Source organism: Neodiprion fabricii, chromosome 1, assembly GCF_021155785.1.
Source record: "Neodiprion fabricii isolate iyNeoFabr1 chromosome 1, iyNeoFabr1.1, whole genome shotgun sequence".
Taxonomy (NCBI): Eukaryota; Metazoa; Arthropoda; class Insecta; order Hymenoptera; family Diprionidae; genus Neodiprion; species Neodiprion fabricii.
Window position 1 is genome coordinate 11,821,758 of NC_060239.1, and position 24,267 is coordinate 11,846,024.

General features: G+C 35.7%; 1 protein-coding gene across 1 annotated transcript in view; it reads left to right on the top strand.

The window, feature by feature from the left end:
• Nucleotides 1-2,787: 2,787 nt before the first annotated feature.
• Nucleotides 2,788-24,267, top strand: part of LOC124179831 (neuropeptides capa receptor-like) — a 53,772-nt gene continuing 32,292 nt past the window's right edge. Inside the window, exon 1 of the mRNA XM_046564619.1 lies at nucleotides 2,788-3,625. Coding sequence (XP_046420575.1) covers nucleotides 3,352-3,625 — 274 coding nt within the window. The 5' untranslated portion in view covers nucleotides 2,788-3,351. The remainder of the gene's footprint in view (nucleotides 3,626-24,267) is intronic.

Below are 24,267 nucleotides of genomic sequence, written 5' to 3' on the forward strand. Positions count from 1 at the left end.
TTCAATAATGGAACTGGAGTGATTCATAATCAAACGCTGCCCAAGCATTTGCGTGCTCAAAGTGACTCAACGGATCACAACGTACATGCGAAAGCAGTTGAATCTTCGCAGAAACTCTGTTGCAGAGAATCACGGGGATTGGGCTCATTGAGTCTTGCCACAGTTCTTCGATTCTACGAGGCATACCGTAAGATAACTGAATTCCGTTGTCTCGCAACGTGGGTCTTCAGCCGTTGAGCCATACCATCCTTCACAGTTGATTTTCGGTTTCAATGGGGTTCAGAATCATTAATAATTCGGGGCTAGAGAGAAAAGGTGATTAACCGTTCGTTCCAAGCGGTTTGACTCATGGTTTCGCTTGGAACGTGCGGCGAATAGAGAAGAATGAGTTATAGGGCCTATACCGGGAAACGCTATGGCTATGTCTGAAATTAGAGACCTTCAAATAAGAAACCAAAGCAGTCAGCCATTATTGGTAATGATTCCGATAATGAGGGGTGGCGTTAATCAAAGGCACCAATATTCGAAGAGTGAATTCATTCCTTAAAGCCTGCATCTATTAACGTGCACGGTTGAGAACATCATTTTCGAAAGATTCCGAATGTAAAGCAGTAGCTACAGCCGAACTTCAGCCCCTCCACGATGGTCTGTAAACGAAATATGAATATGGTGGAACCAATCACATATCGGGGTTCAATGTGCCGGAATATCATTCGAAAATCTTTAGTTCAAATGCTTTAGCCACGTATGAAGTGGATGAGCATGAATAATGTTCTGATATGAAGCGGTAGAGTTCTATCATCGGTACATATAAATTGGATGAGTCAATCGAAGGAAAAGAATTTGAGTGAATTGGAGCGCAAATCGCTCCACATGAAGCTTTACGTAGTTTTATACGCAGAGAGTACGAGTGAAGGATAGGTTTGAATGCCAACTTTGGGTGAATAGCGCTAGTTTATTCTCTTCCTTTCAACATAAATTCGCACTTTGTAGATTACCGATACTTAAAAAGTTTGTAACGGATCGAAATCTACCTTGATTCGTGAATCGATAGGTATATATGTATAAGTACATACATAATATAGGGTGGAATACTTGAATAGATCCGTTTAAAATGAAAAATGGTAAGTGCTTTCAAAAGCGTAATTAAAATGGTTAAATGTAAATGGTTACTTTGGTCGATTTTTTTTTCGTTTGTATCTCTTTTTTTTTCATTTCACGTATGCGGTATTCGCTTTGAGAAGCAACTGCTGCTCAAACCTGTCATCATTCATGGTTCTCCTTCTGGGTCGCACGAGCATAGAATCGTAGGAAACGAAACGTTCCACTGGTGCATATGACGGCTGTTCTCACAATTAGTTGTAAGAAGATGAAAGTTCACGCATCTCACTCATCATTATTGGCACTATTTAACTTACCGAGCCTGAATGGGGTAAGTTGTTTGACAAAATACCGCAGTTTACCATTTTATCGACAGTCATTATGCCTTCTTTTCGTCATAATTAATTAGCATTCTTTCGTACCATTCCGTCACATCGAATTGTCTGAAATTATCCGATTGCATCGAATCTCATCTGTGTTACAATCATCCGATTCAACGGTGATCTTTGCTGAACTACGAAAGCTTCCGCATCTTTTGGTCTCTTTTTATTTTTCCGCATCTTAGTCTTCGAAAGCTGTACGAAGCTATTCGTTGAATTGTAAGTCGCCTTGATCGTCTTATATTTTATTGTATTTCTGTCATTGTACATCGGAAATCAGGTCCGAATCTAATTAATCTCAACACTGGAGACTGTAAGCTACATTATTCATATTTCTCAAAGCAGCCTGTTTAAAATATCGACATAATAGCCTAATTTGTTTATTACCAGATGCGCTTGATTAATTTTATTTATACATTGCTTGTGCTTGTTTCCTGTTTACGCAGTTTCAACTGTATCAGAATTGCCACCTAAATTTCTATTTCGATATTTTTGTTCAACGAATCTGACTTATATAAAATATTCTCTCGATTATGATGCTTTCGTCATAAACGATAAACATCTTATTAGTTTGTTACTTCGTTTTTATGATCCACCTACCGAGCAATCTCTTTCTCTAATAACTTAAATAATTTCTGATCATTGCTGCATTACCTATAAATATACCTCACAAGCTGCTATATGTAATACAGGACGGTCAGCTTTAATCTCCTTAAGCGAACATATTAGCGACGAAAAGAGATTAGACAACCCTGTAAGAAATTTTCACGGTCTCAAGGGAAAAGATAATACTGATTGAAGAGTTTGCAAATACATTTGCTGTCAGATAGGGAATACGAGTTTGGATTATAAACATTAGATAACCAGGTCAAAAAAGAAATTTCTCAGGAGAATATGCAATCTGGTTTTAGATCGAGGATACCGAATTGTTGCATTGCTTCGAAATCGTGAAAAAGGATACGATTAATCTACCCGTGTTTAGTCTGATCGAAACGGCGACAATTTGAAAAACAGTATGTAACGAAAAATTGTTATTCCGTGAGAATTTACTCGATCAAAACTAAAGACGAGTCATTGAACTTGATAAATTCAAAGACAGCGATGCGCGTGTGTAAACAATTTTTACTTCACTCGAGTAAACGTCGCGCCTGCACCGACCGATTTCATACTAATGACGAAAGAAGCAATTTTCAGGCTAAGTAAAATCGAGCTGATTCGGATGCGTCGCTTTACGCCGCCGCGGTGCTCCTGGCACCCCGTAGTATGCTTTCAATGCGACTCTCACTTGCTCGTGGTCCGTTGAACGCGTAGTTTCACCCAACCGCGCCAAAATCTTGATCCAATAACACGAAAGACTCGTGCGAAGATCAAGAAGTAACTCGCGGTGAGAAGTAATCATTTTTAAAAAAGATCATCGCGTTGTAATGTGAGAGGATTATCGATAACCGTTGACACGATAATCGGACTCGCAATGGTGGTGAACTAATATGACAGTATTTTGAATCAATCCTGAAAGCAGACGAGATTTGCGCAATATTTTAACGATTATTAATGAGAGGTGTGTCGACTATTTCTGAAGTGGTAGTAAAATATGGAAACGGTATTGCGGACAGTGCAGATTGAAATTGGGTATATTGGATCAATTCGGAGAGATTTTTTCTGGGGTGAGAAACTTCACTTAAAAACGGGACTGAGAAATTCGACGTGCGATTCAACGACACGTTTACCGCAGGGGAGAGCGAGTAGTTGGACAAAGTGGACGGAAAAATAATTAACAATAAGTGGAAATTTTATTGGACACGTGATATTGGAGTGCCGATTTTTCGCACGTTGTTAAAGTTCAGCAGCCGCGTGCCAATTTCACCCCGTGATGGCAGCAGTAAATCTTCTTCCGAGCCCGCTCGGAAATTTTTCCGAAGACAATTGCACCGAATCCGAGTACCTCGAGAAGATGCTCGGACCCAAGCATCTGTCAATACGAATTGTACTTCCGGTAACCTTCGTCTATGTGTTAATTTTCGTCACTGGAGTCTTTGGGAACGTCGCTACGTGTTTGGTTATCATCAGGAATCCGGTGATGAAAACTGCCACCAATTATTATCTCTTTAGTCTTGCCGTGTCGGACCTCACCCTCTTATTGCTCGGTAAGTGTACGGTTGTAGATCAGGGTTGTCACAGGCCTGAGAAATTTCTAAAATCTGAATACATGAAGAAATTTCAAAAGGGTCATGGAAGACCGGAAATTGTCGAGGAATTTTTTATTCTGGCCACGGGAAAATTAGAAAATATCACTTTTCTATCATGGGAATTAGAAATGATTTTTTGATGTGAAAAATTAACTTTTTTGTCTCGAGGAAGAAAAAAAAAATGGCTTGGAATGACTTTTTTCTACACAATATTTTTTTTCATTTCGAATTAAATTTGAACCAAATACAGAGTCGAGAAGCTGAACGATTTAGGTTTCGGTAACTTACTAGACCTGGGAAAATGTCAGGGGGAATTAGGTCTTCGGGCCTGGGAAACGTGGAAATGTCATGGAATTTTTATCTCAAAAATTTGTGGCCAGCCTGTAATTACTGCGACTTTATATTCTATGGTTTTTTAAGATTGAAATAGCGCCGCGATCATTTTTACCGTTTCGTGACTTAGCGGTTTACTTTTCCCTCGGTGAAAACTTACCTACTCAATTCTCTACAGATTTTTTTTCATCCACAATCCATAGATCCATAGATTTATTCATACAAATTTTTCTGATGTTCAGTGCTAATTTTTTTTCCAACTCCGTCTTTTCGTTAGTATTTCCGAATGGCTTTGTATTTCTTTCTGGCTAATGCCGAAATATTCTGAAGGGTTCTGATTTTCTTTTTAAACAACCGTGACACGATATCAAAATCTTAAAACTTTGTCGTCAAACGTTTCTTTACTCCTCTGAAATCGGTTAGCGTAAGCTTCTCTTAAAAAAACTACATTTTTTCCGAATCCTTTTTGTATTCTGTACGATTTTGTATCGAAATGCTGTACGATAAAAAACTATCGGACGATAAATCTAACAATAATTTTTCGTATTATGATTAGAGTTTTACAATGGAATAACAATTGCTCCAATTCAAATCAACAAGAATATAAGTTTTTCTGTATATAAAGTGGTGTCTAACTATAAATTCTATCGATTTCTCTGAAAACTTCCGGCACAGTATGTTGGATCGTACATTCTTCATTCATATTAGTATCTGGCAATTCCATGCGTTGCACTGAGGCGAGGTATTATCAAAACGAAGTAATCCTGACTGTATGATTTAGGCGCACGTTACGTTATTCAAATGAAGTTGGTCCTTTAATTACACAGACGCTTGATATCTCTAGGTTTATACGCAGGTGTGAATTCGCATTGCGTAACTCTGCCAGCCTGTAACTTCGCTTGAAATTGAGTGATCTTAACCCTTCTACAAGAAATCGAAAAGAAAAGGATAAGGAACCTTGTGAAATGTAGTAAAGCGTAGAAAAATGTCTTTTTACACTGAGAAAAATTTCATTTGTTACAGTAACTAGAAAAACTCAGTAAAACAGGTATCGTCAAAAAATAGTTTCAATATTTTTGGAATTACGAAAATCGAGGTACGCGTAACCATTATGCATTATTGTTGATCCTTTTTTGGTAATTTCAACTGTACTTTTTTAGTTGAATAAGGCTTTAACATCAATTTATTGCACAAGCATTAAATTTTCGCAATAGTTACAAGCAAATATAGTAACAGTGATCATAATGAGAAAGAACGGTAACAGATACTAGACTTTCTGGTAATAGCTGCAAAACTAATTTTCATTTTGTACCTGGAACTATATTTTTCGATTGTAGTAAAAAATGAAAATAGTTAAGGACTGAGCGGTAATCGTAACTAAAAATTTCTCTCAGTGTATGGCTTCAATTAAAATATTTTGAGAATGGATGAATGGATTTGAGTGAAAATTGGTATCGACAGCTTTTTTGGGTCGCTCATTACGAATCTAAAGTCAGATGTGCAAAATTTAAATTTGGTGTATTCGATATACTCAAATAAAAGCTTAAAAAGTTTGGACTTCAATAAAAATCAGTACTCGAAGGTTCGTTGGGTTGCTGATCACGAACCTGAGGTCAGATTTGTGAATTACAAAATATCGATTCCAATATGGTGGATAATAAGAACCAAAGATTATTCGGATTCAGGTAGAAATTAGTAGGAAGAGATTTTTTAGGTTACCGATATCGAATCCAAGGTATGACTTCGAAAATTTGTAATATTGGAACTATTATAGTGGTTAAAAATAAAAAAAAAATCGAAGTGATTTCACGCAAAATGGTACATAAGGGTTTTTATATCATTAATCGTGATTCTGAATTTGCAGTTCGAAATTCGAATTGGAACGGAAAAATCAAAGACTCGTTCGCGGCTAGCCTAGAGCCGCTTGTTACGTTACGTTTTCATTGGATAAATCGTGTTCGACTTTTACAAGATAACCCTCAACGGTTTTAGTGATATCAAGATCGTTGTACGCATTAACTGGCAAGGAGTGATTGGGGTGCGCTTTTAGTTTACTTTTTCCAACACTGATGGATTGCACGCAATGTTGTAATTTTCTTCGATCTGCAAACAAAAAAAAGAAAAAAAAAAATAATATCGATAAACACAGACGAGTTTTCGGACAACTTGCAGCATAAGAAACTGATCAACTCGTACATTTTAGTCGTAAAGCTTGCGACGATGATAAATAATTTATAATAGTTTTTAGCTAACGTCAGTTCTTAGGAAGAAGACACATTCTACAAACAATCGAGAAATATGCTACTATTAAACATATATGAATGAAAAATTAAAACGAATTAATATATGTCAGTCGAAGAGAACATCACAGAATTTCTGAACACGGGTAGTGTATTATGATAAAATATTGAATTACGTGGTCGTAAGAGAGTAAGCGTGATATAAAAAAGTGTGATAATGATAATAAAGTGACGACGATAAAAAAAAACGAACAAAAATAGAATACAATTATGACAGTGGCCTAAACATGAAGGCCTCGTGTAAAACAAGAAGAATATTAAAATGACCAATGAAAAGAAATGATGTTAATTAACTAAACACAACAGCAACAACAAGAATGGCAACGAAAACACAATTCTTTATCTGTCGTCTTTCGTACCGAAATGAAAAAAAAAGAAGTATCTAAAAACTGAGATGATAATCCATTTCTATTTACCGATGCATGTAAAGCTTAAAGACCAAATTTGGAATTCAGCACAACGTGATTTACATTCATCAGATGAAAAATTACATTTCTTACATTTTTTTAAGAACATTTGTCCGCGTAAATAAATTTCGATTAATTGAATAACCATCAATTACATTGTCCGGTGATCAATATTCTTTCACGTGACTAAATGAAAGCGAAACATCACAAGACAACATTCTTCGGTTTAATCAAACATTTTCTCAATATATTTTTGTCTGTGATACTCATTGTACTCTGATGCAAATTGAAATGTTCTATAAACTATGATTCCGGAAAAAATGTACAATATAAAATTTAAAAAAACGAAAAGGGTATTTCCACCTAAGAATAGAGAAAAAATATATAATGTGAGAAGTTGCTATGAATTTATTGAAATTTTCGGTGTATCTGCGTGAAAAAAATCCACAATCTATTGATAATAAACGAATAACATGTAATTCAATTGCAACCATATCAGCAGATTGCATTTTCAAATTGTGAAAATAATTGTTTTCCCTTGAAATCATGCAATATCGATTGTAAGAAGCTGTCAAAGACTTTTTCAAAGATCAAAAATTGCTTTCAAGTTGTAGGTGCGGGTCTCTGGAGGTTCCTATTAAATAATACATAATTGTACCTGTCAGGTAATCGATAAATTATAGCTTATTACTCATCACAGTTTCACACTTAATAATTTATGCAAATTGAACGCTGTAAAGTAATATCACGTAAAATCACAAATTACTCTTTCGATGAAAATCATCACTGGTACATTTGACATTTCAGCGAGGCAACAATCAGAATTCAACTTACAATTAGGCTTACACTGAGTGGAAATATTTGTTTTCACAAGTTTATCAAATTGCTCTGACAGTTATTTGAAAATTAAAACGATGTTCATTCATTCGAACTCGATTGAAATCACGTAAAGTTATTTGGATTTAATTTAAGTATTTTGTTTAAAATTATATGATTTCATTCAATAATCATACTTTAAATGCACTTTGAAGATAATTTAACAGAATTAAAACAATAACGACCAGGTCAAAAATGTATCACTTAGCTTCTCGTTTTTCTAAGCATAAGTAAAACAGTCAACTCAATGTACACCAATGATTAATCTAAAAATCCTTTTGAAAATCTAAAGACAGATACTGACGGATGTTACCTGGGAATTTGGGACATGCGGATATTGCATTCCGGAAATTTATGCGCCAATTCTGTAGCCTGAATTTCTACCATATTAATTTTATTGAATTTGAATTTAACTACAACTTTTCAGGCATCGTTCTTTGTAAATTCTGTGATGTTCAATGTATGAATAAATATGTTCAGCTCGTATGTTTTCACCTGAAATTATATTTTCATGATTTAAACTATGTGAAACAGATGACTATTTTCTAGACACTTCAAGAACGTGTGTTCATTTCACGCTTCTTTATATACTGATACGTAATCAGAAGATTGGAGAATCTTCCTTCGGCTACAAATTTTAACGCTTCGTTTTAAAAAACTTTGAAAAAATTTCTTCCTCCTCAAATATTTCAAATATAAACGTGGAGTAGAGGGCAAGGATTTCACGATTAAAGATTTCCATTTGTTAGAAATAAATGACGGTAATTTTCGCGTTGAAGGATTATTGCGATTTCAGAATCAATATTGCGGTATTTCACCAGATGTCAATCTTTCCAGCAGTATGCAGTTATTATTCAAAACTTCTGATCGCAGTTTTTCAATAGTGAATTGAAAAACTTCATGGAAATAACGCGTCCATTCACGAATCAATACCTACGTAGTTGGGATTCAGGTCAGGATACATAGGATCTCTTGCATTTCTATGCGCGTAAACTTGATGAATGGAAACCCGGAACAAAAGCCATTGAATATTAGTTTCCTCTAGCAACTGAAACATGCATTGAATTTCCGCATGCGGCGCACGATGTTGGTGGTTGATCGTCAAAATCAATCAAAAAAAAAATTCTACCACTCAAGCTAAATTCGTTTCACCCTTATTCTGCCGGGCAAGTAAACAGGCGGAGAATAAAAAAGTCTTGGAAACCTAGGTCCATAGGAGAGTAATGCCATTGACGCATCTCACTGGATGAAAAAATATTGAAAATAAATTACGGCAATTTTCGTTCCTCCCTTGTCCATTGCTGACAATTGAGAGATAACGTCGTTGCTTTTTATTTCATTTGTTTCTACCATATTTCGCCGAGTCCTTGACGATTCCATCCTTTATCTTGATTGGTATTTACGGTTGCGTATCATATTGCATCGCAATCGAATTGTCTGTTGACGGACAACCGTGTTTGGTTTGAGTAATTTTTTCACAAAGAGACAGTGAGTTTGTAAATTTGGTGTTAATTTGGCTAACGGTTATTATACAGAGTTTATAAAAATGAATACCGACAACTTTTTCGAATCATCCGTCATCACTATGGCTTGGATACGTACGTTTTCAAAATGACAAAATATGTATTATAAGAATATTACAGATTTATTTTAATTTCATTAATTTACGAATAAATTTTATGCCTATTTTGCAAGGTAGAAGAAAATAACACGACTTCAGCTTAACTTTTAAAGGTGTTGCTGGCCATTCGAAATTTTCCATTTAAATCGCACGCAAAAAATTTTTTTTTCATTAAAAATGCTGTAACGTTTGAACCGTTTGAGATCAAAAAACTTTCAAGGCATATTCTTGTAGGGCATTAAATTCTATAAAAAAAAAAACCGAGCTGATTTTCTAGACTCAAAAATTCGCATACTTACGGGCCGTGAAAGTCGAAGAAAAGCAGAAATATGCAGTTTTAGGGCTCTGAGATTGAAAATATCCATACTAAATGAAAAAACTTAAACTAAAATGAAATAAGGTGTGTGAAAATGTTGTTTATAAACAACATTTGTCAAAGGAGTAGAGTTTTAACTCATTTATTTATTTTTTATTACACCTTTAAACATTAATATTCTTTTTAATTGTTGATAAGACTTTGTTTGTTACAATTAAGATATTGCTGGCGATGTAATTGCACTACTTGCAAAGTAAATTGTTTTTGTTCTTCATTTTTCGTTAAAGTTCGATTACAATTTTGTATCAACGCTATACTGCATATTTTCGCTTTTCTTCTACTTTCACGACCCGTAATTATACGAATTATGAGTCTAAAAAATCAACTCCAGGGTCTCATTTCCAGAGAATTTAATGCCCTGCAAGAATACGCTTGAAATTTTTTTTCAATTCAAACGGTTCAACAGTTACAGCATTTTTAATGAAAATTTTTTTTATCACGTGTTATTTAAATGGGAAATTTCAAATGGCCATCGACACCTTTCGAAATTGAGTTAAAAATTTTTCCAAACGAGAGAGTTTTTTCTCAGTAAATAGGTCCTTTTAAGACCATAGATTCGACAGGTTAGTTTTTTCGTCTCACCCTACTATTTGTGCATTCCGCATGATGTCAACAATTTTCGAGCATGCAGAGTAAAATCTGTCTACTAGATGAATTCGATGCCCGTAAAATTCCGATAGAATCGATTACGCACGTTGCGTCGGGAATGCTTGCAATTTTCAATATACTAGATTCGCGTCCAGGGCATAGATATCGGTGGGATTAATTTCCTGTTGGCATTAAAGGCAATGAAGTGTACGAAGATATGAAAAACGAGTCACCTGACCTTCGGATACGTGCGTACAAAATTTCGTACAATATTCGGTGTGATAAGATCATTCAATTGCAAGCTGTAAGTCAATTTGGCGCCCATTTTCTCACTCTCAGGTCTCATTGATCGTGTTTTGCCCACGGAAATTTCAGAAACGCCTGACAAAACTCAGACTCAAGCCTAGTCCAATTTATCCGGGAAAAAGGACGCGTCTGAATCAGGTTTTCTTGTAAAATACACGGAAGGAAAGGCATTCTTGAACAAACAAAACAGATTTTCTTGGACTCCATTCGCTATAATCTAGTATCCCTTATTTGTTCCAAATACGAAGACTTCGTAGCCAAAAAAAAATTTTACATCGATCGAATGTCGTACTTTGTTGATTTGACCGAAGCTTGTTTGCTTTTCAAATGTATTAAAACAAGCTCAATTTATTTTTATAAAAAAAAATTTCATATTCTTTAAACAAAATGATTACGGTGCGTTCAACCAAATTTTTAATCATTCCCGTCGCACGTATTCTTGATAAAAAAAAAAAAATTCACATTATTGCAAGGAACTCACGCCGTGTTATTTTGCATAAATTCATGGTAAGCATAAGTATTTCATAGAAAAAAAGTATCTTGTAGAATTAAGTAAGTATCGTGTTCGCTGGATTCGATTATGGCATTTAATTGAATCAAACGAATATCATTTGACTCAAATAATCCTTTCCCTCCGTGTAAGTTAAATTGCACTGGTTAATTCAGTATATAAGAAAGATTGATACCAATTCTTTAAAGTGGGTGGCAGTCGTTGAAATTACTTGACGTTGCTCGTTTGATTAATGTCGAAAGCTCATTAACAGCTCGTGAAAGGCGTTGAGCAGTCAAAAAAGCCGCGTTGTAAGCTGATCGACCGTCTGAAGCTCGTTATAGATACGTGGATTTTACAGGTACAACTTAATCAGGCAGGCAAGAGAAGCCGTAAATTATTTTCAATCGCATACGATGTTGTAATGAGAATTTTACTGGGTTTGCTTTGTTGTGTAGTAAGCCTTAAGCGGCCTTATAATGCAGGAAAAATAAGGGCGGTGAAAAACAATTGCGATTTCTCTATGGCGAGAGTTAAATGACAGAATAAAGTTTTGTATTTTTACCCATTTAAAGCACGCATTTTTCAATGTTTCCGATTGATTTGAAATTCAAAGATCAGAAGACTACGATTATACCGATCTCGATTCACCGTCTTTCATTACATAGTGTACGGTGAGAGAATGGCCAACGAATTACATTCTTGATGGCTAGATTTCGCGGTGAGAATTTGTATACAGCTTTCAAGAATGACACTCAGAAAGCCATTGCGATTTTGTGAATAATGGATAAATGAATTGACAATATACGATAGCCGATTGTTTATTCAGACTACTGAACAATAGTTTCGGTCAATATTACTTGAAAATTTCTTTTTTCAATCTATGTAACAAATGTTCATACAAGTCAAAATAGCACTGTTCGCTACTAACAGTAAAAAAAAAACACAAAATGTTTGGATAATTTTTAGAATGCACAACTTATCAAGATCCATTGCTGAATATTAGTTCGTCCTTGAGTCTTGTCACTTTAAAAGTTTTTTCTAGCTTGTTTGTCGGCATGCTGAAATTTATCTATTCTGTTTCTGAAAAACAGAGAGAGTGAAAAAGTAGGAAGGAAGTGTACTATAGTTTTGGGTGACCTTACTACTTTATCGTATATCGGCGGTCGGTTTGGTGAATAAGTCGGTAAGATAAAGTAAGATGACAACATGCGCGCTAACATGTCCGAATTACGATAAAAGCCATTATTCGTAATGGTCAGACTCTATACTGATAATTGGTGAAATTGGACATATAGTTCAAGGTGTACTGAATACTAATTGCGAACATGAAAAGCGAATAATTTAGGGAGAACCAAGTTGGTGAATCACTGTTTCAAATTACTTAATTTTACGCGTAAATGGAATGTATTAACATCCCATTAGTCGACAAGGACAATTTGTCAGCTTGGATGAATCCACTCAGAGAACTTTTTGATTAAAAACAGAGGATTTTTCATAATCATAAGTTTAAAACCAGGAAAACATTCTGGGATAGATCGGGGGGATTAAAATTGAGAATATATCAGAACAGGCACGAATTTTCTATAGTGATTAGCTAAAATACATGAGCTGAACAGAGGATTCTAAAAAATCGTGAGGCGTAAAAGAATTAATTAATATTCCAGTTTGCAGCAAAGCCGTTACACTTTGTATGATAATTTTTTTCCGGCAAGCACCATTCGTGTCCCTGCAAATGTTTTTCCCGCCTTTTATCATAATGTCGGAGCTCAATCGTCGATTATACATTCTAATAATAATTGAGTCAATTTGATGGGATTTGAATAAATACAGCTCATTTGCCTGCATAAATGGAGCTTATAACTTAAGTTACGGCTGATTGCAAATGGTACGCATATATTTAGCACTTGAATAAGAATGACGAAAGAAAAAACAAGCGTAACCTTGCAATTTTATACAAAAACATTTTCGTCTAATTACACCGAGTCTTTATCGCTTTAGATGGTGCCAATATTTTTTACTTCACACCAATCACACGCCTACGAGATTGCTCATTCCAGTCTCATTACAAGTTTAATTTTATTGAGGAAGGTACTAATCCTGACAGAGTGAAATAAACGCGGTTTTTCTTGATCTACTTAACGTATACCTTTTGGTGAGCATGAATTATTCCGAATAGAATTGAATTTAACACAAGCGTGACGCTGCGGCCGTTATACTTACGATAATTGGTGGTCTGCTCTTTAGTCTTTGGATCACACCGGCATTAAGAGGATTATTCGAATCGTAGCAAGCGTTTTATCAAGCAGCCTGTTCTGTACAAGGCTAATGTCAGTGAATACCCATCCCCATGCCCATTTGCCACCCTCAAGCTGCGAAAATTATACCAATTTGCAACATTAGAACTCGAAAATGGTATACAGTTTTCGTTAAGACCTCAATTATTAGTCTTGTTATGCATTACGAACAAGGCGTACGGATGGAAAGGAATTCTTGAACCAGCAGAATAATTTTTGTTCAAATCCATTCGCTTCAATCTAGTATTCCTCATTTTTTGACAATTATATTGCTTCGATTCAACAGTTTCGATTTAATCAGTGTGTCAAAATGACTTAATGTTAGTCAAGCAGATTCATTGATTCAACAAAAGCGTTTCTTGCCGTGATCGAGTGAACCTTTTGATATGTTTCCGAAATCGAATCGACTGAATATCATTTCATTTGAAATTTATGCATTGTTCCTTCAAATCGCACGTTCGTTGATAGAAACAATTCGGTACTTCAAACAAGATAAGTGGTTTTTAGTTACTTAAAAACGTGTCCCCTCCTTCGATACTTGATGTCAAGATTCACCGATTTTTTCACATGTTCTATTGACCATTTCGAACAACTTCGAGTATGGATATTTGCGAAATTCTTTTTCAATAAAAAATAACATTTTCGAACATGGCAAAGATTTTGCCCGAATTATTTTTTGACGTCGGACATCATTTCCTAACCAGAACCGCGGACCAAAAAATTCTGCAGCCTTTTAGCAGCTTTAGGAGCAGCTAGAATTCCACTTACGGGTCCCCTTAAAATCATCGACTAGCTACCCCATGATAGAAATTGTACATACAGTTTATTATAAAATAATATCACCATGTTTCTCGATATATCCTGGTAGCTTGTAACAAAAACTGTTTGTAAGAAATTGATTTAAAAAAAAAAAAAAAATTATAGTTTTTTGGACAAAGACTGTCGTTAATTAAAAAAAAAAAAAGGATTCAAAATGGCGATTCGAGGGTCACGGGTTGAACGTTTCGACATGAAATGCTAATATGATAAGAGTGGAATGTATGAACAGATGAATATTGTATCATTATTTGAAAAACAGAAATTAATTCAGATTAATTAAAATGCTTTGATGTCTCGTCGCTTTGTTGTCGCTAATGGAATCCGATGAAGTGGGACGCACTTGATGTATCACGTATTTTCATATCATGACCGTTTTGTCGATTCGCATGTGAAATCGATAAATTCAATTCCTCTTGCGTATAGAAAAATCACCATTTACTTCCTGGACCACATACCGTGGTTCCTATCTAACCTCATTCTCACCCTTGCGTATACTGGCTGATAACTTCACGTGCTGTATTATAAATACATATAGAAAGCTTCGCTTAAATCCATTGAAAAGAATCTAGGAACCAAAGTCCGGTGCATATACAAAATCTCTGGGTATATTCGCTCCAGTTTGTACTCGGATACTTATCAATGGATTCGGATTCAAGTTGAGATTTAAATCGGAGAATCGTAGCATTAGATTTTGGAAATGTAACATTGTTGCATGTATGTTACGTACCTTCTACCATGAACTTAGCCAGAAATTACAATTAACGAGAAAATAGCTGGGCACAAACCAGATACATAACGCGTTATATGACGTTTGATAAATCTTACGTCAAGGTTATAAAACTGTGTTTGCTTTGAGGCGAGAAATGGACGGAGCGGCGAATTGTAAACGCAGCAATTTCTCACTCTTTCACCTAAAGTACTTCTTTCCCAGCGAAGCTCTCAAAGAACAAACTGCAGATCTGCAATCGATCAACGTCTATCAATCGTAATTGCACGACGTACGATAAAGTGGCTGTGATGTCATTCAAAAGGGTTGGCGATTCCACCTCATTTCCCATTTCGCGTACTTGTTCTTTTCTTTTATATCAAAGGCGAATAAATGGTTTATTGTATCGGAAAGTAAATTTCATGTCCATTCGGGGCACTTTGCCAAGTCGTAAACGACACTGGAAACTTTGTTGATAACGCCGACAATTTTTCGTTCTGAATTTAACCATCGAGATATTTGATTAGTTTAGAAGTTGACTCACGCTTTACGCATTTTGTGAATTTTCAAAGAGATACGAACGCGATTTGTAGTAGCATATCTATTCTAGCTTCAGTTTAATTTCACTGATTACTAAAAACTTTATTCTTTGCATATTGTGATTTTAAATACTCGCTGTTATCACTTAAAATATGCGCTTGAAAGAAAAAATCGTAGTGTAATTCAATGTCCTAGTAGTCTGGTAGAAAGACTTGTGCTCGAATCGATAGAAACTTTGACCATTTGCAGTAACTTTGCTGCAAGGATTTATGCGTGATATTTCAGGTAACGGAATTTTGGAGTAAATACTACAATCTACGAGCTGGCGATAGTGTTTCATTCATCCACATTTTCACGATTGATCAGAAACAGATTGAAAATAGTCGAGTTTTTGCTGGATTTTCAGTTCAGCCTCCAACATGAACGTTGACCAGAAATCGAAACTTGTCATATCTCTGACTATTTATCTTTTGTAATGAATATTTTTTTTTTTTTTTTTAAATATATGAAATGACGAAAAAAAAAATCACAAATATAGGTATAACAACTTAATGAAAAGAAAGTCTTGCGAAATGTTTCGTTTATCCTTAACAAGAAAACTGACATGTAGTTCTACAGGAAACTGCTTTAAAAGTGCAATCACACGATCAAGTTTCGTAACGGGGAAATTAAATTAACTCAATCATCTTTTTTCGGGTTTCGTTTTCGTCTGTAATTGGTTCCCTTGGGGTCTCATCATGCCTACAGGATCTAACTTATCTGTGTCCATCTCTAGCGATATCTTGAACACAGTGTTATTCTCATTAACTTCGTATCTGATTTTTTGCGTTCTCCCTCAATACATGCGGCAAGAAATATTTGTTAGGAAAACGACTCTACTTGTGTTGCTGTAGCATAAATGTGAAAAGGTACAGCCAACTTCAATACTCGCTGAAAAAGTAATCCGATCTTCGGATGATCTTGTACAACTGCACTAGTGGGCACAACGAATTTTGAGGTTATTTACACGGGTCGAGGAAACTTTCAAGTCAGTTGAGTCCCTAATCTCATCCCTGAGTTTAGCAGGGAGAATATCTGTCGTGGTTGGTAGTCAGGAGAAACGTATCCAATATGTATTCAGGATGAAACACAAGTCGTAGATATACCGTGGTTTGTCTCTTTTTCTTCCTATCTGATATCATGGGAAAAGCAAACGTCCTTCGTACGTGAAGCGAAGAGTAAACAATTTATCGGATCTGGTAAATCTGCGGCGGTTTCGTTTATCGGCCTTGTTGGTATTCCGTGACCCTCGATTTACATAATGATCAAAAATTGTCATGCAAAATTTTCCATACCTGTACTGTGGCATATCTTAAGGTCATGTACTACTCCTACCTTTACCGACCGAGCAAACAAGGAACGGTCGGCCGTGCCCCCAGCTGATTGTGAGATCATCTTTTATTCACGAAATTATTGTCATTTTTAGTTCTCGTCTGGCGACCTCAATATTTCATGAAAACAGTCTCAAGATGGCTCATTTTACTCCCGAATCTTTCCGGATTGCGCAAAGTATCTCAGTTGTGCACTTTTTAGCCCTTGAAATGCGGGAAATTTGGGAATAGTAACACGTGTCAAAAAAACCGTAAATTTTTCAAGTCTTTTTGGGACGTAAGTTTACTGAATTCCGCTACAAAAGAGCGATGTACCGTTTAAATTTGAACCTTTTCCGTTAGTTTGTTTATTTGCTGTAGGAAGAAAAAGGGTGAGTTTCCTAAGTCAATAAGGGTAGAAGTATAACACAACCTTAAGTTACAGTGATATACTGTTCTGAGGAAGCCCCCTGTAGGACCAATGAAATTAACGCATCCGTCACGCTACTCCAGTGAAACACAATCGAGGCGTAAAACACGTAACGTATCAACCAAACTACCGAAGTTAATGTCAGATCAAATAAATCAGATCTAACGCTTTGCGGTAATTCGTCAGATTCGTAAGGGTGCACTCAAAAACCGAAAATAACAAGTATACCTGCATGTCCGTAATGTGTTAAATACCGTAATACTTGTCAGTATTTATTTATCGTACATGACTTTTCGTTGAGCGCGTCGACTTTCGTAGCGTCGGTAAGCGCTTGGAGTCTTAGGAGACCCCATTTTGTTGATTAAATATTTTCATCTGGAATAGAAATATTTGGGTTTTATACTGAGAATTGCGTTGGTCTATGCGTCCGGCGATAAGGATTTACAGGTCGCACATTTCAAATTTATTGCTTATCATAAATAAACAATATCTTATCTCAGAAGTCGAAGAACTTGAAAAATTCCACCACTAAGGACGATATCGCATAAAAATGATTCTTTTTTAACACAGTTGTTAAGCGAAGATATAAACAAGCAAAACAATCCATGGCGCAAACTTTTTTAATAAATGAATACCTACAGTTTTTATTGACCTAGAAAAAGCACATGTTTCGATCGACGTAAAGGTACGTGTAATGAGATGAACAAACTAAATGAATATTTATCAATTTCCAACGTTATATCATTAATATGATCTTCAACTTTCGATATAATTTCAGTTGATACAAAAAGGAAATGACTCTACGTATAGTTCTCATTAATACATCACGATCAGTAAGCGTACAATGACTTTATTGGAAGGTTTCTGGGAGGTACCGATAATGATAGCGCCAGAAACATTCTTTTGTAGCAGCGGAGAAAAAAAATAGAAGGCTTCGGTCTCCACGATCCCCACGCGCCTAACGAAAGGTTAAAACCAAATGTGGAACTTGGAATTCAGTAATTCAAGTTTCAACTAAAGAAAAGCCGGTGACTCAGATTTTGACAGTACTGGAATAGAGACATCACATTCTTTGGGTAACCACAGAGCGTAGATTCTCAACAACATAAGTAAGTGCGTAAGCGAATTCCTAGCCATCACTGATGCAAAGTAGCAAAGCTTTTTTTTCCCCGTTAGTTTATTGTCGGTTTTACTGCGGACTGACTTTTTTTTTTTTTTTTGTAGGTATCCTCCATTCCCTCTTTTTTTATGATCACTCGCTTGAATGGGCCACGTAAGCGGGAAAACAGACGATATCGATTCGGTCTCTACTTGCTTTAGTTCCAAAAATGCTTTCACATATCAGCTGCATCTTCTCTATTATCACGGCGCACTGTTGACTACGATGATTGCAATATGTGAAACCATTAAACCACAATATCAATGCCCGGCGAATCTACAAATATCGCATTTAACTTCGTGCGTAATAGAAATATTGAGAGAACGTAGAAATGCAATTTTATAACAGTTGTTGCTTTACTTTTTCACGTATTTTCTTACTTTTTTTTTCAATAAATGCGAATAGTTTACTACAAGATTGCATTGTCAGGAGCATCTCGAAGCGTCGTATCTTCGTCGTGGCGTAAAATAGATCAAGTAAAGGAACGTGAAATTAAGAAACGTTTATCATTTGTTGCGTAGCTGACTTATAATCTTCGGAAACGAGTGAACGGAAAAAATGTAGCAATTTTACAGTTTACGTATAATCAACCAACTGGAATGTATGACCTGGTACAGACATGACGTGACTGATATACATTTTTTTACAAATATATTTTACTGTGTTCAGAACAGGACTGCTCTTGGACACACCGGCTATTATCAATCGGATCGGGTCTCAGAATATTATAAAAGAATACTGTCGAATGCTAATGTTTAGCGCTGATACACAATAGCAACGATAAAATTGTAGTAACTACTAATATTAGCTTTAAATAATGACTTTAATGTACTAGCTTTGTATAGTCACTATTAAATTGATTGGGATTAGAATGAATATTATTACTAATTCGTTTTTCAACAATCATATCGAAAATAGATCAAAATTTACTAATATCATTGAACTTTGGTACGCTGCCTTCGGACCGTTTTGACCTGATATTTACATTTCAACCTCATTCAGCTAATCATAGCAGTCTTCAAAAAAGTTTTGAATGAAGTTCGTAACATCTACCGGAATTCCGAAATCATTTAAAATGTTCACTCTCTAATAATCCAGGGTGTTCTAAATTTTGATCACCGTAAAATTGAAGTTCATGGAACGACTTAAGGCTCCAATAAATCATTCGATTTGATCTAATCCTTTTTCTTGTACAAATCCATACGCAGTGCCTGTTTATTGACACTGAACGATACGTTAGAAGGTGTTCTGTACGAAAATGCACTGTCAATTTCAATTTGTGTAATGAATTTTGTTGGTAATGTCAGAACATTACATTTGTATTCACGTGTTTATACTGAAATTGAAATATCTTACGGCATCACTGTAACCATAAAATAGTGAGTGTAGAATATTAAAGGATCGACATATTTATTGTTTTGTAAATATGTCTAATTTGACAAAAAATACGGTATGAATGAGTTATCACAGAGCTACATCCTATATCTGTTGAAGAAGTGATTTTGATTTATCAAGAAACGAAGTACTTGCAAGAATTTGATTTAAAATAGAGTTGTGCAAGTGTATCAAATTTTATTTGGCCTCGGATATTTCAACACGAATAATGAAATCAATTTTCACAAAGGAGATATTGAATTTTTCAAGTGTCGTTACAATCAAATAAACGGTGGAGGCAAAGCGTTTTTATTCTACACAGAAGTTTATCTCCTAAACAAAAGTATAATTTTAGAACTGAAAATTATATCAACAGGATTATGGATAAGTTACCAATGCGTGTAAAGCTGATAAATTCAACTGTCAGTGAAATGTTATTTCATTCTCAGAATTCCGACACCGTTCATTGCAAAGTAGAGGTACATTCCCAGACTAAAGTACTCAGATTTCCAGAACAACAGCTTCGTTGCGTACTCCGTCAAGTGTTTAAGAATATTCAAGCAATTTCAGAAAAGCCTTCCAAGTTCCACTGTGGAAACTTTGAAAAAAGAACGAACCTCTCTGGCTGAAGTTTTATTCGGACAGACAAGCGTTGGAAGTTTTATTACAAAGTACTGTTCGCTTGTTGGAGACTACATGACTACTTACAGTCATCGCGGTGAAAGCTTTCAAGGGGTGCATTCTTGCCGTTCACACAGCTCAGTTCCAGATTGGTTTGTGCTGCCGAGAGTCAACGTCGTAAACTATTATTCAAAAGATCTTGGATTTCCATTACTCTACCAACTTTTCCTCCTCCTCCTTTTTCTCTTTCTCTCCATCCCTTCTTCGCTCTCTCTCTCTCTTTTTCTATCTATCCATCTATCTATATGTATGTGTGTATATATATATATATATATATGTATATATATATATTCTGACGGATGTTAGACGTGTCTCTACAACTTTCAAAAAGCGTGAGCTTTCGTTGGATAAAGGTCACAGTATATGTGTTTCATCGATTACTCATCTCACTTCTATAAATAACGCATGGCATGTAGACACGTGGCAATCTTTCATACTTTCCAGTCTGGCAATAATTGTCGTATGTTCTGCGGAGGTGTTTTTTGCCCAAACCTTATCGTATTTTATTATTTACTTCAAAGGCTGTTATATTAGACCTTAGGAATAGGATCGTATTACAGCGTGGGAAAGCCTCTGAGTTATTCTTGGTATATTCTGATACTTCTCTGAGAGCCGGCGAAGCTCAAATCCTTCCATAGGATCCCTTTTCGAGATTCGAGGACCGTCGGCGAGGAACAGATACGTATTTACTCGCCCTACAACAATTTACCCGGCGTAGTAGCTATACAAACGTATATCGTCAAGGCTGCTATGTAGCCAAGTCCGTAATACTTCGGTCAAAGGGAAAGCCTATTCGGACAAGTGTTTGGTTCGAATGCCAGCGGTTGCTTTCACGACGCTTGTGGATATACTTTCATGGAACGTAGATTTTCCAACATTTTAAAATCACGATTCCTTGTGAAATGTGAATTATTCGCGGAAAGAAGAGACTTCTGGTTATTTTCAGTATGGAGGTTAAGCATTTTATGACCTATAAGTTGATATTAATTTTTTGAACGCTTCGCTTATCATATCTAATTGCGCATATAAATTTGATAAAAGTTCAAAAATTTTCTTAAGGAAAAAAACTTCCATGTGAAAAATCCTGCCGCAGAAATCGGTGACGATATGTAATTCCTATAGAATGCTTCATGACATCATCTAAGCATGTAGGAAATTCTCTGTCAAGTGGACTTAACTTCTCGCAAAATGTTTACAGGAATTGTTTGAATAATCCTACATCATGATGCCACTCAAAAAGACTGTATCATTTTGAAAATATTTTTTTATTGAACCGTTCCGGGTAGTCAATTGTTAGTGAAAAATAGCATGAATGCAAAAACCATGAATTGTATCAATAAAGTGTAAAATTTAAAAATTTCAGTTTTCGGTCATTAGATGTTTCATTTAATCAACGACATTTGAACCGTTTTTTAACCGAAATCTGTAGAAAAGTGTCGTCTCCAGCGAATAGCACACTCATTTGATTTCCTGAAGCTACATCCCCAATTGTTTAAAAGTAAAAAAATTAAATCAATGGATAATTAATCGCTAAAATAATTGAATCCTTCATACGGTACGAAATGTACAGTCATCAGATCTTCTCTTTCCAATGCACAAGTTCGTATGTTTTTGAACTATTTGTAAGCTTCCGTCATTTTTCAATTTTGCATTGGTTCCATTTTTTCAAACTAGAATATCTCGAGCTACCACCACCTAAAGTTTAATGCCAGTTCTTTGTTTAGGATGACGAACATTTGTTCAAAGTTTGAAGGAAATCAAAGGTATATTGGTAGTGAACGAAAAATAGTATATTGTGTGACTATAGAAAGTGTTCTTCCTCTTCGAGACACAACTTGTAAGAATGTCTGTAAGTGTGTTTACATTTTGAAATCTTACGCTTCTGATGCGAAGCTCGTAAGACAGTCAATGACCGTCTAATATTGAAATGCGGATATGCATCATCAATATTAATATTAATCACGAGGCATTTTTCATTGTTGAAACGTATAATTTAATAAAAGTGGAGTAAGGCTCCGGTAAAGTATCGCTAGATACCAGGTTCGATTCCTGGCTCCGTCGTTAATTTTTCGAATTCACCAGTTTTTCAAAATTATACGTTTCAACAATGAAAAATGCCTCGTGATTAATATTAATATTGATGATGCATATCCGCATTTCAATATTAGACGGTCATTGACTGTCTTACGAGCTTCGCATCAGAAGCGTAAAATTCCAAAATGTAAACACACAGACATTCTTACAAGTTGTGTCTCGAAGAGGAAGAACACTTTCTATATTCACACATACTATCACAGCACAAGAAAACAAATTTGAACTTACTGGTGATGAGAGGAATTAACGACAACAGAGTCAGGGCGGCTAGGTGGTCTAGTGGAGTAAGGCTCCGGTAAAGCATCGCTAGATACCAGGTTCGATTCCTGGCTCCGTCGTTAATTTTTCAAAATTATACGTTTCAATAGTATATTGTGTTACAAGTGCGGAAAGTCACCGATTTTCGAGTAGTATGAAGTTTGCAATGTGAGTTAAAACGAGTATTGCGTTAACACTAATGCTCGTGTAATTGCAGTACTCACCTTCGATTCGGGCTTCCAGCTTCAGGCTCGTATTTATTAGTTAGTTTCCCAAAGTGTCAACCACCCCGGGTCAAAAACTCAACCATGAGGCCCCGGCAAGGCCAGCGCGAGAATCCCCAACCGGCTCTAATCAGTTCTGTTCTCGCATCTAATTACTCGATCACAACTATATTTGAAAACGCGATCCAACGTCATTTAATTAACAATCAAATCAATCATTATGAGCTTCGATTCGTCGAGTTGATAGCCCCATGTTCGCACAGTTCACTGTATCACTCTCGCACACGTAACGAGCTACTGTCAACAAGACTCACGTGTTATCTCTTCCGAGTTTCGACTAATACTGATCTGGTTTTGGATTCTTCTCCATATTCTCGTCTCGCTCGCTCTAGCGGGGATCTTCTGAATTTTGGACTGTATTGTCTTGTTGACCTCTCGCTGTAGTGTGCGTGAGATTAGCGTACTTGGATTCATTCACACGCACATCGTAGTATTATCATACATTCTGTCCCTTTACTAATCTCCAGCTGATCTATAGCGGTCGTTCACCCCCTCGCCTTACCATACCTTTCTGTTATTACATATGGTCTCAAGTGATGCTCGTCCAAACTGTAGTGTTATTGAATACACTTCTTGACTTTTTACACATTCTCAGGTTGAGATCGCGTTAAACATCGGATCATAACTTAATAATCACATGGGGCAATAATGGTCTGTGGCAACGGCCGATTACGAAATTATAGGTTATGAAGGACTAGTTTCAGCTGTTGTTTTTTGTCTATGTATCGGTACGCGTCGCCAACAGTGGGCTTCATAAAAAGATCATTTTACGAATCTGGAATCATTCATAAAAAGTGTTCTTTGATATTTCGATGTTCTGAGGAGATTCTAAAAAATTGCCGGAACGTTTCAAGAAAGTTCACAAGGAATGTGTAAAGGGAAGAAAAATGTAGCTGTAAGGTTTATTGCTTTTCATTCGAACATACAAAATGATACAAAAGGTTTTCATTTAGTTAAAAACATGTGTTTCCATTGTTTCATATATTTGTTCTGGTTTTACATAGTAGAAAAATAGACGGAATAGATTCAAAGAAAGACATTATAAAGGTTTATTTCATTTTACATATACAACGATTTTTCACGCTATTCTGATAAGTTATATTTGTACATATTTATAGGTAATGTTGCCTTTTCTACTGCTTTTCCTTTCCATTCTTTCTTTAATAGTGCGATTGATTGGAGCGTTTTTTATTACCTACAAGAGTACTGAATTCTATAATCAGTTTTTTATCAAAACCTTCGAAAATGGAAACACATTTAAACTGTCAACAGCTTCTAAATTAAGTTCATGAGAAAGAAAAATGTCTCTTTC